Source organism: Hemibagrus wyckioides, linkage group LG26, assembly GCF_019097595.1.
Source record: "Hemibagrus wyckioides isolate EC202008001 linkage group LG26, SWU_Hwy_1.0, whole genome shotgun sequence".
Taxonomy (NCBI): Eukaryota; Metazoa; Chordata; class Actinopteri; order Siluriformes; family Bagridae; genus Hemibagrus; species Hemibagrus wyckioides.
The window spans coordinates 22645472-22658978 of record NC_080735.1 but is presented as its reverse complement, the minus strand read 5'-3'; the positions used below and the strand labels follow the sequence as shown (position 1 = coordinate 22658978).

The 13507-nt window shown below is 42.7% G+C and overlaps 1 protein-coding gene across 1 annotated transcript in view; it reads right to left on the bottom strand.

Annotated features, from left to right (window-relative positions):
• LOC131346716 (uncharacterized) overlaps positions 1-13128 on the bottom strand; it is a 76965-nt gene extending 63837 nt beyond the window's left edge. Inside the window, exons 1-31 of the mRNA XM_058380289.1 lie at positions 12931-13128; positions 12595-12800; positions 12405-12505; positions 12079-12197; positions 11829-11954; positions 11533-11726; positions 11317-11411; positions 11043-11173; positions 10752-10876; positions 10483-10600; positions 10185-10397; positions 9759-9929; positions 9439-9576; positions 9210-9259; positions 8872-9004; positions 8670-8752; positions 8392-8518; positions 3719-3909; positions 3421-3511; positions 3210-3309; positions 2944-3116; positions 2622-2777; positions 2095-2228; positions 1849-1982; positions 1576-1670; positions 1298-1467; positions 1126-1210; positions 883-1029; positions 580-788; positions 387-490; positions 130-248 (exon numbers count right to left, since the gene is read on the bottom strand). Of these exons, the coding sequence (XP_058236272.1) occupies positions 130-248; positions 387-490; positions 580-788; positions 883-1029; positions 1126-1210; positions 1298-1467; positions 1576-1670; positions 1849-1982; positions 2095-2228; positions 2622-2777; positions 2944-3116; positions 3210-3309; positions 3421-3511; positions 3719-3909; positions 8392-8518; positions 8670-8752; positions 8872-9004; positions 9210-9259; positions 9439-9576; positions 9759-9929; positions 10185-10397; positions 10483-10600; positions 10752-10876; positions 11043-11173; positions 11317-11411; positions 11533-11726; positions 11829-11954; positions 12079-12197; positions 12405-12505; positions 12595-12800; positions 12931-13128 (4236 nt within the window). The remainder of the gene's footprint in view (positions 1-129; positions 249-386; positions 491-579; positions 789-882; positions 1030-1125; positions 1211-1297; positions 1468-1575; positions 1671-1848; positions 1983-2094; positions 2229-2621; positions 2778-2943; positions 3117-3209; positions 3310-3420; positions 3512-3718; positions 3910-8391; positions 8519-8669; positions 8753-8871; positions 9005-9209; positions 9260-9438; positions 9577-9758; positions 9930-10184; positions 10398-10482; positions 10601-10751; positions 10877-11042; positions 11174-11316; positions 11412-11532; positions 11727-11828; positions 11955-12078; positions 12198-12404; positions 12506-12594; positions 12801-12930) is intronic.
• Between the last annotated feature and the right edge of the window lie 379 nt (positions 13129-13507).

Genomic DNA, 13507 nt, shown 5'->3' with positions numbered 1-13507 from the left:
CAGGACAAAACATATATTACTCATTCTGTTCACAAGACCAAAATCCAGAGACCAACCCTTTCTACTGTTGTACAGTCAAATGCAAACCCACTAGAAAAATGCCCTTGGTGCAGTTGAGATGTTACTCACGCTAGAGAAATTTGCATTTAGAAGTTTGAGCACTTCCAAAGAAGCATAATCGGAGAAACTGCCAAGGTTCTTTTCAAGCCAGTCGTTGCTGCCGGAAGTGTTGGAAAGACAGCGAGGGTCTAAAATGATCAGAAACCATTAGTTAAATCAGTCAGAATATTCTCAAGTGGCTCTTGGTTTCTTTCATTAAGACAATCGATTGTCTTAATTTAACTGTCAGGTTTCTGTATAAGAACAACGAAAAGGAGCCTGTGTACCTGGAAGGTCATTTCTTAACAGGAAGGGAAAGATGAACCAAGTAAAGACCATCTGCTTCTGCTCCTCCTTCATGAGAGATTCTTGACTGCTGAGAGCTTGCACCCTACATTGGAGGAGAAATAGATCAGATTTTGTCGTGTATGACCCTCAACAACACACATTGAGTTCTGAAATTTCATTGTCCATACGTACACAATCTGGTAGGTCTCACAGCTGAAGGTTTGTGAACCGAGACTGGACAGAAAATCTTTGGACACCGATGACAAAAATGGTCGGAGCCTGATCTGGAACCACACAGTGATGAAAGTGGCATTCACCAGCTCTGCTGCGGTGAACTTGTCGATTATCACCTCCCCGATGGCATCAAGTATATTTGGGTCAGTCTGAATGCTGCTGTCCGTCTAAATGAAAGATTACAATCTTCAATCCATAGTTACGCACAGATGTTTATTTTTAAGTCAATTTTTAACTATAGCACAAATGGAATTTTCATACCACGTTTGAAAAGCTCTCCAGGGCGTCATCCAAAGGTCCAGAAAAATTCTGGAAGAAAAGCTTCCAAGCGTCTTTAGAGACGCTCAGGCTGCTTGGCAGTTTGCATGTGAGCAGTGTGACCAGATCATTAGAGGACAATACGGCAACCTTGAAAGACAAGAAACAGAGGTGTCTGTGGTCAACTCGGCTTCTGTGTAAAAAGACGGAAACTCTGAAGAGGAATTTTGTTCTCTGAGGACTTACTGATGAACAGGCATAGTCAGGAATGCTAAAGTTGCACAATACTGCAGAAATATTTCCAGATGCAAACTCGCTATCAAGAGTGTGACTGTGTAGAAAAAGGAATAATGTTATACATCTCCTAAAACCTTTTTCTGTAAAGTTCACTCCTTTTTCATTGCATAAAAGAGCTCACCTTTCTACACCATAACAAGGGTTGTGGTTGATGATGCCAAGATTCAGCGTGTTCAGATCAGATTGGTTCTGTTGTGCCACCCAGGACTGAACCACTGAGGAGTTCTCAAACAGCTTCAGATCAGCCAGGTTTACCCCCATTAGAGCCCTCACTGTGCTCACATTTAGGATCTGGCACAAGCAAAACAGTTTTTTTATCAAGTTCATTTATAAAATACAGTTTTCTTTACTTTTCTTCTTAGAACTCAAACTTTTATTCTGATCATTTTATTGTTATACCTTGAGAACAGCAGGATTCAGACTATTGAACATGGTGATATCCATGCTGATGTTCTGGGTAGAAAGAGCTTGTATATCATTCACAGGAGCTCCACCTAGACACACAGACTCAGTTTAACAACTAAATTCATGGTGTGTGTGTGTGTGTGTGTGTGTGTGTGAATGCAAATTTCAAATTTCATGCACTTTCAATTCAATCCAATTCTTCTATTTTAAAGCACTACACCTAGTGTGTATGTTTAGTCTCTCTGTGTAAGTGGATGGTGGCTTTACCCAGGTAAGGTCTGATGAGTTGGTAGAAAGTTGTAGAACTGCTGCGTTGATTGCTGAATGAAGAGTTAGCGATGATGTACAGAGCAGATTTCTGTTCGATGGAACATGAGGACAGATCTGGAGACAAGACTGACCTGCATATAGAAAAAATGTAAACTGTAAAGACTGTTCTCAAATTATTCTCAACTCTTATTATTTAATTTTTTCCATGTTTGTGTCTGTATGTAGCTGTGAGTGTGTACTTACGTTAGGCTCTCAGCAGTGATATTTTCCAGCACACTGATGTCTAAAGTGCAGATGTTGGAACCAACTACATTTATTTCAGCACTTCCCAGAGAGTGATTTCCCATGCTCAGATACCTCATAATCACCGCTTTACTCTACAAAATACACAAAGATTATACTTGCAGCAAGCACATTAGTAAAATGCTTCAACTAGTAAGTGTCTATGTATTACATGTTCAAAGAGTAATGAAATAGTCTGAGTTTTAGATAAACTCTCTCTCTCTCACTCTCTAAAGGATCACAGACACTCTCTCTCACTCTTTAATGCATCACTGATGCTCTCTCTCTCTAGAGGATGACAGATGCTCCCTCTCCCTCTTTCTAGAATCACTGGTACTATCTCCCCCTCTCTGAAGGGTCAAATTTATTTGTTCCCACTCTGAAAGATTGCAGGGTCTCTTGATATCTCTATTCTAGTCTCTCCGATTGGAGTTGAGGACATGGTCCAAAAGTACTTGACATATCTCACACACACACACACACATTACCTTTTCTTTTTCCCAGTGTCCAGCATTTGAGTCCATCAAGGAGGACAATGTGTCAATTATGGTAATATTCCACTTGCTAATGTCATCAGTAGTGGCCACACGAGAAGTGGAACCCAGTAGCTGCAGTACACCGTCATTAAGACCTGACGGGTAAATCTATATATGCACACAAAACAACAATTTATAATATACCACCTAACACACACTGTCCAAAATATTGTGTGGATAAATCCACCACACACAAAGACTTTATACTCACAACTCAACAAGCCTGATTTGCAGGGGTACCTTTACAAAACAATCAGTGTTCAGTGCTGCTGACCTGGTTTAACTTGTTCAGAATGACAGTCTGGAGGCTGGTGTCCACCACTTTTTCAGTGATGGCTGCCAGGTTGTCCTGCAGTACAGTGATGTCCAGATACAGATCAAACTGCGTGGAGTTAAAGCCAAAAGGAAATGATGGGTCTGAAATTGTCACTGCTGTGATGTTGCTCACTGTTAGAAACAGAACAAAATCATCACTGAAGGGCAGAATCTTAAAATGTATACCTGTATCTCAGTGTGTTTTACACTGTAAAGTACTTTTACCTGTAGTGCTTTCTGAGTTGCATTCTGTAAAGAATGTCCTTAGCTTCTTCAGTGGGATCTTCTGCTCCCTCAGGACCGAAAGGAACTTCCTTTTTACATTCTTCAACAATCACACACACACACACACACACACACACAATGATGTCATTAAATTAGTCCATAAAGTTGAACACTGGAAAACTATAATTTAAAACAGGACAGATTTACATACAAAGCTAAGTTTGTTGCAGATGTCTGATTTGAAATAAACCGCCAGGTTGCTGAGTTGCTCCACGGTCTCTTCATTCCACATTGAGGGATTGCTGATTTTAAAAAAAAAACAATATTAACGAGTGCTTATTCATATCTTATACAACACAACTCTAGTCATTAAAATTAAAATCTAAACTTTTATACAAATTCTAAAATTAGCAGTAAAATATGATTGAAGTAATGGTTCAAAATGAACCTTTTCTACAACACTATGAGATAAAAAGATATCCACTAGTCTGCATAAATCTCTAGCTCACCCATAAGCAGTATTCCCACTGAGGAGTAGTAACTGTACAGCAGTGATTTGAGAATCAGAAAGATCTTCACAGTTCTTCAGTTTCTCAAGAATGAGAGGGTCAGAGTTCTGGATGTAGGAGGAGTCTAGTGTGCAGGCCATATTTCCCAGAACTTCCACCTGATGACTGGTCAGACTCGCACCGGATATACCCTAAAATGTCACAAACCATGAAGGGGAATCACATCAAATTACAGCATGTGTAAGTACTCAGTCTAATTGTAAGTACTGGGTTCACTTTCGAGGGAACTTGAAGCTCCATCATGGCTGGAGCTTTGCCAATGCTTCTATGTGAAAGTTGTCTCTGAAGCTCTGTGTAAAAACATGCAGATTTATCGGCTCAGGTAGGTCATGTGAAGAAGAAGAGCATTCGAAATTCCACCACATTCTGTGGTGTTCAAAAAGCTCTTGGAGGTGATTACTCATGCTGTTGTTAAGCTTAGCTTAGATTGCCATAATGAAATGATGTTGTCTATGAGCTTGACAATATCTGACTAACGTCATGCCGCCTTCCACCTCCATGAAGGCGTCTCCCATTTTTCCCAGCCCTCCACACTGAGGTGTCAAGGTTGTGGAATAATCCATTATTCTGTCTGTTTGTCCTTCTCAGCCACTGATGACTATTCAGCCATTGTGGGCCTTGATGAACATGGGTATGCAGCGATGCCTAGGGTTGAATAAATGCTTGTGGGCTATTTCGCCCTTCAATGGCTCCATGGAGAAAGTCTGCATTACCACTGAGGCCCTGTCGGATCACATCGGCCTTATAGGGAACGCCTACAATCCCACAAGTTAAGCTGTTGTGGTGCTTCACAAAATGGCAGTTTTGCACTCATACCAAGGGGCTGTAGAGTGCATTCCCCTTTTAGGGCGAGCCTCTGGCTTTATATCCAGCATTTCTTGGTTCCAAAGAAGAACGGGGCAATGCACAATTTTAGACCCGAGTGCTCTGAATTGTATGCTGAAACATACAAATCTGAGATGTTAACACTCATGGTCATTGTGTTGCAGATAAGGTCCGAGGACTGAATTGCGATGATAATCCTGAATCCTGAATCAATCTTCACATAGACATCTTGCCAGAGCACAGGAGACTCCCCTGGTTTGCTTTCGGGCTGAAGTTTACCACAGCCAGGATCTCCCTTTAAGCCTAGTCTTATTGCTCACCCTCAGAAAAAAGTTCATGGAGGCTGCTCTGGCATCATTGCACCCCAGGGCATCCATGTACTCAGTTATCCAGATGACTGGCTCATCATGGCTCAGTCGAGGGAACTGGCAGCCAGGCATTTAGATGCCGTGCTTGCCCACATGAGGTCCCTAGGCCTCAACCCAGTGAAGTGTCTGCTTTCTCCCTCTCTGAGAACCACCTTCTGGGGGATAGTTTGGGATTCTGCCAGGATGCGGGCACGTCCATCTCCCGCTCGGGGGGGATTCCATCTTTTCTGCTGTAAAGGCCATTCTTTAAAATCAGACTAGGCCAGTGCCTCTCTGCATCTCAGGCTTAGAGGGTGCTCAGCTCATGACTGTAGCTATTCCTGTGTGTCTGCTACACATGAGACTGTTTCAACTCTGGCTCAGGAGGGTTTTCACATTTGTAGACACACTTTTCAGGGTTGCAAAGGGTATGCGTCACAAGCTTCGGAACCTTTTTATGTAGGCAGACCCCAGTTTCTCACCTTGGGTTCCACTCTTAGGGCATGTCATTGTCGCAAGACTCTTTCAACAGACACCCCCCTCTCGAGCTGGGGAGTGGGCCTAGATGGCCACCCTGCCCATGGCATTTAGGAGGGCTTCTGTCTCTCATGGCACACAGATTACCTGAAGATGGGGGCTATGTTTCTAGTGCTAAAAACACTTTTTCATGAAACTCAGGGATTACCTTTGGTGGGGCCCTTCATCAACCAATAGGGCAGCCTCTGTTTGCGCCCTCTGTTCAGGTTGGTGCACCAGATCTGGCCCTAGGTAGAGACCAGAGTTCTCTCGCTGACAGCGATTTACACTCCACAGCACATGATTGGGAAGCAGGCTTTCTGGTGAGGCAGGGGCTGAGGCCTGGGGAATGGCATCTCCACTTCTAGGTGATGGAAAACACATGGCAACTTTTGGCCAGGCAAAATTGGCTATGCTCGCCTCTGAGGAGTCGACTCACTGTCCCCTATGGCTTTCTCTTTTCCATTCTGTACGGTGCTCCTTGGGAGATTCCTGTCAGGAGGAGCCTCCTCTCTCAGGTGTAGGGGGTGATTCTCCTCCCCAAGATTTAGAACCTGTGGTCGGGCCCCTGAGGGGAGACCCTGTTCCTCCAACCGAGGTTGTGGAGACTATTTTGTACTTTCGCCTCTGGCGTAATCGGCATTGTCAGGATCTAATTCACTGCCCTGTAAGTACAGTACAAGAGTTCCTGCAGACACACTTCTTTGAGGGCCTATCACCCTCTGCATTGAGGCCTCAGCGAAAGCAATCTGGTCTCCAAGCAGCACCTTGTGCTGGGTATTGGTAGCTATCACCTAGGCACCTATGAGATGCACTGTGTGGCTTCGTCTCTAGGTATTACAGCTCACTCCACTAGGTGTAACACCTTGTCCAGCACTCTGGCTAGGGGTGTTCCCCTCCAGGAGATTTGTGCTGCTGCGGGTTGGTCCTCTCCGTACACCCTTGTAATGTTCTATAACCTGGACCGGGACTCCACTCCAGCGTACTGTGTCTTACAGGGCTAATGATGTTCTCCTCCTGGATCATTTGTGCTCTTTGATGACGTCTGGGACATACGTCTCCTGGAGTGTGGCAGCATTGGTGTTGGCGTTCCCATAGCATCAACCATGATGCAGCATTGAGTTTCCTCAAAAGGAACTGTACCAGGTTACACTGCTAACCCGGTTCCCATAGTAGCGTCCCACGCTGCATCGCTAGCCACACCCCGGGCATCCACTCGTGCTTCCATCAGACAAGTAGAAGCTGGAGTAATGTGACAAAGATACGCTTCAGTGGTCTTGCTGATGTGCTACTGATATATTCTATATCTCTGTCCTGGGCTGACTCTGGCCCTTGGCTGAGAGTGTGTCAAAATTTGTTCATGACCTCATATTATTACCGTGATACCCTGTGTTTTGTCGTAGAAAATCTTTTTGTTCTGTTTCCAGAACATGTGCTGTACACAGACACTGTGACAGTTTCTTCTTCCGTGTCTTAGTTGACGTGTCTGCCAGTGAACACGTCAACTACGTCTGGTTCTGCTGACGTCGTTGTTAACCTATAGATAATAATGAAGATTATACTTTTCTTCTGTATAAATACTCCCTGTTCATCTCAGTAAATTTCAAAGAGTTTTGCTATTCAATCGCTGTCTCTTTGTGGTTCTTTGGCAAAAGTTTCCCTGATATCAGTAGAGGCAGTGGCAGCAGTGCAACTCAGGATTCTTCTCCGAGTGAACCCAACAATTCTAACAGCTACACTTTGTTACATGACCTAAATCAGCATGATTTCACAGTTTCAGACACAACTTCTACATAGAAGCATTCCCATAGCATCAGCCATGACACAGCGTCTCGTTCTCTTCTTAGGGAACCGGGTTACATTCGTAACCTGGGGTAGTTCTTGTGAGGATTCCAATGTTTACTTTCAAGATCTTCCACTGTTTTTTGTTTGAACATGAACATGTAACCCATGTTTGAATTATGCTCTCAAAGAATTTGCTTTCTTGCCTGAAGTATTCTGTTTGCCTCCAGACAATTTACCTGACTCTGCTTTGCCCATATATTTTCTCCACTGTGTTTAGAGGTCAGCAAACCACAGAATAAATCCTGATCTGGGAACTTTCCAGAAATTTTCTATTGCATTTCTAAGTCACAGTCGGAAATGGACTTTGCTTACATGTATTTTTATACCACAGCTATGCTGATGACAGTAGATGCATCCTCTCCATTCCTTCCTTATCTTTCTGAATACAGAGTGTAACAGATGAAAGCTCATCATCTGGAACTAAATGCCACCAAGAAGCTGGGGCCACACATTGAGATGTCCACACATTGTGAAGATGCATCCACAAATCAAGATCTTGCTATCTCCTTGGACAGCTCACCATTGCAAAATGGATGCAACCTTGGTGTATTTCTGGACAACCAATTGTCCTTCACTACTTATATAAACTGATTGCTATCTTCAGGAAAATCTAGTTCTATTCACCAAGGCCACTCAAGTGCTTGTTCAGTCCTTCATCATGTGGAGACTGGACTACTGAAAGTCATAGGTTTGCCTCTGCGTACCGTCATTCTCAACCTTTCCAGATTCTTTCCCATTGCCGGGTTCCCTCCCCTAGATGCCAGTAGCTACAGCATCAGATTTCACACACAAAGCCAAAACAGTCCAGTGCATACATACCTAAAGGAATTCATGACAGCCCACTCTCTACCACACTTTTTAGATCTAGTGAATTAGCATGATTATGTTTTTGACAGAGCACAAGGCACTTATCTAAGTCATTCTGTTGAAGGGAATCTGCTAAATGCTGTAAATGTAGATTTCATAAGTGAAAAATCATAAAACAATCATACTGTAAGATTGGTTTACTGCTTTCCCATAACATTTAAGTGCTAATAATGAGTGTGCTGGTCTATGAACATGTTGATGTGTATGTTTTACCAGGCAGTTCTTTGCATGGTTGAACAGAATGTCTTTTTTGTCAAGGCCAAGAGACAGAACGGAGAAATCTGCTCTGCCCAGGGCACTGAAATATGCCTGGCAGTTCACCTTCTGTATCTTCTCATAGCTAAAACACCCACACACACACACACACACAAAGAGACAAAATACATTTTGCAAATGAACCAAATTAACCTCAGATAATCTTTCAAATGCAAAGGAAGTATGCCTTATCTTTTTAAGATACAGTATAGTGTGTATGTGAATGTGTTACACACCTGTAGTACAGAAGCATTTCAGAGGGGATGTCAGTAAAGTTAACAGATGGATCGTCTTTCATGTAGTTGTACATGCAGGTTAGCTAAAACACAGAACCCTTTGTGATTGTGTGGTCTCTCATGTACCAGTATATGTTTGGGTCTACATGCTGCCAATGATTCAGACTGTGTGTGGAATGTGAATGAATATCAGAGTGTGTACCTGTGCCTCTTTCAGATGGACCTTGTCTCTGCCTTCACGTGGTCTACAGGCTTTCACAAGATCTTTGGCTTTCTGCTGTGGGAGAGTCTGAACTGAGCTGCAGGAGAATCCCTGCAGTATTGAAGTTGACAGACTGTGGAGAGACACATACCCATAGTCACACACAGACATACACACAGGTGAACCTTTACACAATGTCTAATTGTACTCTGGCAAAATCTTATGTACCTGGAATGTTCACCCAATGTTTATTTACACCGGATTTGTAAGTGTGTGTGTGTGTGTGTGTGTGTGTGTGTGTATGCATTCACTGAGACAAGTGTGTGTTTCTAACTCACTCTTCTGGATCATCACTGGCACTGGCCACTGCACCAAACAACATCATAGCCTGGTAAAAAAAATCATACAAAGGATGCAAAATGTTATTGATGTGTTTTACACTCGGATATCCAAACTCCACAGGAATTCAGCATCTGTAAGTGCTGTTATCACGGTCAAGCCATGTTACACAGTTACATGTTTCTTTTTTAGTACAAGAAAATGATTTACATTTCTCTGTTCAGTTACCTGTTCATGATTCCAGCTCTTGTTATTGATGAGTGAAACATCAGCAGAGCTCAGTGACGTCAGTAGAACAAGTGGAATATACATCACCAGTGCATCTGGAACATTCTCTAACACTTTGGAATGGTCTACAGAGATTACCTGGAAGAAATTGTGGGAGGAAATCTTCAACTTTTCCAGACTAACAAAACTGCATTCTGAGCAAAAGGACTGGGTTAAAATTAAACTTGCAAAGTGGACAATAATATATATCTCCATTTAAGTGATTGGCTGTAGTGTATTGTGCGTGTGTGTGTGTAGTCTATGTGATTAAGAGAGAATACCTTCTGGACAAATGTATTTTGTAGAATAACTGGCGCTGAGATAATGTTATTGATGAATGTTGGATTCTGAGATAAAGACACAAGCTGAGAAGATGGGATGATGGAGATGTTTGCAGAGAGAACGCCACCTATGAGTGTTCCCAGGGACTCCAGAGAGGAGGCACTGCTGATCTGTAAAGCAAAACAATCAGATCATTGTTTATTATATTATTTAGAAAGTATGAACATGCTGTTTTGGATCTGAATGCAACAAGACACAGTCTAAATTACAGCACCTTTGTGAACACAGTGTAGTTGGTAAATATTTGAACACTAATACAGTTTATTTCTTTACAGGGGTATGTTGTTAAATTGCTCTAAACGGAAGTGGTCTAGCTTCCAATAGCGTAGACCCACATTCCTGACAAGTTTGAAGTGTACACTCACAGTAAAGCCTGCACTAATGATGCTTTGGATGATGGAGTTGACTTGGCCCTGGTCCCAGCCATTGATGCTACTGAGTATAGACAGAGAACTGTTTATCACATCGGAGGGGGCGGAGCTTATCTGGCCCACAGTCAGGCCCACACACTGGCTGCCCAAAGATTGGATGATGGATGCAGATACATTGGGGAACTTTGCTACTAGCACCGCTGTGACCTGAAAGGAAAAGAGGACTGTGGGTAACTCACACTGCTACAGAATAACTGATTAGTGAACAGACAGGGTCTTATTGATTGATCACCTCTGGATTTATTTCTGTGCAGAAGTCGTTGATGCGATTCAGGATGGACGTGATGTCTTCATCTCCAAGACGTTCAAACACAGAGGCAGGAGATCGACACAGCAATTCAGCTGGCAATCTATAAGAACAAAGACAACCTTTTAAAAGTGCATCCAAACATATTTATACTTGTATGTACTCTGTTAGCTGAGGGGGTTGAATTTACGAGGCTGGATAAATAAATAGAATAAGTAGTTGTTTCGAGTGTTGTGTTTAGTGCGGAGTGTTACCCAAGTGGGCTGAAATCAGGATTCTGGATGTATAACTCGTTTGTGTAGTACTCCAAGACACTGGTGGAAATGCCTGAGTTGTTGAATAGCTGAAGATTTTCTGAGTTCTCCAGGAACACACTTGACTAAAGGACACAATAAAACAGACACATTGATGACACTAGAGGATTTGTTTTGTTACGTAAATAACGGATATTTTTCAGATGATCCGAAATAATCATTCCTGTTAATCTCTGAAGGATTTATATGGATCATTACATATATGTATATTTGTGTGTGTGTGTGTGATACCATGTTTCCTGATAGGAATGATTGCAGATCAGTGAGGGTGATGAAAGTGATGAAGAATCCAATGTTGTCAGCAAACCAGGCAGTGGAGTTCAGAAGGGGATCTGAGGAGTTATAGCAGCGGGGGCTGCCATCTGCATGATGCACATGATACACATACAGATAGATATGTTAAGACACATTTACTATTCACACACAAATATAGGAAATTAATATGCAGTACTATTCGATAGAGAGAGAGAGAGAGAGAGAGAGAGAGAGGTGTAGTTATTCTTACCGCTGCTGTTCAGATACACTGTAATGGAGCTGTACACATCAGCTGGGGTAAAATCAGTTGCAGAAAAATTGTAATTGTCCCCCAAGATAGACACTCTGCTCATAAACACATATATAAAGGTGATTTTACTACAGATCCTTAGTTTTTTAAACAACAAACAGGAGGCTGTGCTTGTGCTGAGAGCCCCGTGTAATGGTACAACGAACAATGACTCACAATTTTCTGTATGAGAGACAGGAGGCACCACTGAGCTGGGCAGAGCTGATGAGATGAGAGTTGAGGTAGGGCAGGTAGTGAAGCAGTGTAACATCAAACCACTGTTCTACCTCAGCCTGAGATGAGGCAGTGAGAGCACGAGACAACACACATTCCAAAGTGTAGCTGGCCAGAGCTGAGGACAAGACAGTCTCCTGTAAACAGAAACACAGATTAATCTATGAGTTAATCCTTATATGATAAAGGAAAATAATCCTCATGGACTAAAAGGGTAGGGTAAATGAAGACAGGTGTACCATCTCCAGGTACTGGTTGGTTCTATTGTAGTTGTTGAGGAGGGTGCAGAGGTCAGAAGCATTAATGACTGTGTCCGGCCTGTTCAGAAACTCACTGAGTTCTTCCAGAGAGATGGAGCCCAACAGCTAGAGGACACAGAGGAGATACAACACACTAGTTACCCAGGAAGATGTGGGAGGCTCGTTGCCTGCCACTTAAGCTATTAGTGAGCGATTCACTGATGCGATCCGTGTTATAGAGCAGACATACCTCTGCCAGGCGGTCTCCTGGGATCAGAGACAGGAAATCTTTTAGGTCAGGGAATCCAAAATTGAGGAACAACTGTTTCAGGAACACATAGAAGCTCCCTGTGCCATAGCAGCTCAGGCCTGTGAGGTAAAATAGAGCACTACTGAAAGAAGTCTGGTGCATTTAGATTGATGATATCAGACCAATGAAGTGAGACACTCCAGACTTAGTCCATATTCTTCACCTGCTAAAGACATCTTACTGATCACTGGCTGCACATTGTACTAGCCTTAGTCAGCAAATACACAAGCAGGAAAACACACACAGACACACACACACACACACACCTTGGCTGGACTGGTACTTGACATAGTCTTGTGTATAATTGAAGACCGTGTTTGACTGGGTGGCAGAAAGGTCACTGTACACATTATCAAGTCCTTTAACTCTGTAAATACAAGAACATAGAAGTAAACAAGTTAAAAATCAAAGCAAGTAAACAATAGATCAGTGTTTTCATGTTGAGGAGGAGCTCACATCTCTCTGTAGGAGTCACAGCTGATGTTCATGGGGATGATGGACAGGGTGTTTGGACTAATCCCAGGAAGGAACAAGGAAAGGTAAGTCTGGAACCACAGGGCAAAGTCCTCTGGGCTGAAAGTTTGGAAGTGAGGCACCAGATCCAAGAGTGTCATGTTTAGAATGGTGTCTGATATTGCTGAAAGATTGCTAGTCATGTTCATCTGCAAACACACAGCAACATGGATTAACAGTCTGGACACACTTGGACATTATCAGTTAGTATGCATAGAATAAATGTGTTGCATTTCAAAAGGAAATATGCCATGGCTTGTAGACTACACAGATCCTTACTTGTATTGCAGTCTGACTGAAGGCTTCGAAGAAGCTGCCAAGTTGATTCAGATCTAAAGATGTGATCACACTGCTAAACACCTCTCTAAACACAGAGTCATTTGCCAACACTCCTGAATGCAAGATGAACTGTGCCTTCTCTTCACTGGACAGTAAGTCTAACACTTCAACCTGCAGGACAAAACATATATTACTCATTCTGTTCACAAGACCAAAATCCAGAGACCAACCCTTTCTACTGTTGTACAGTCAAATGCAAACCCACTAGAAAAATGCCCTTGGTGCAGTTGAGATGTTACTCACGCTAGAGAAATTTGCATTTAGAAGTTTGAGCTCTTCCAAAGAAGCATAATCGGAGAAACTGCCAAGGTTCTTTTCAAGCCAGTCGTTGCTGCCGGAAGTGTAGGAAAGACAGCGAGGGTCTAAAATGATCAGAAACCATTAGTTAAATCAGTCAGAATAGTCAGTTCTCAAGTGGCTCTTGGTTTCTTTCATTAAGACAATCGATTGTCTTAATTTAACTGTCAGGTTTCTGTATAAGAACAACGAAAAGGAGCCTGTGTACCTGGAAGGTCAT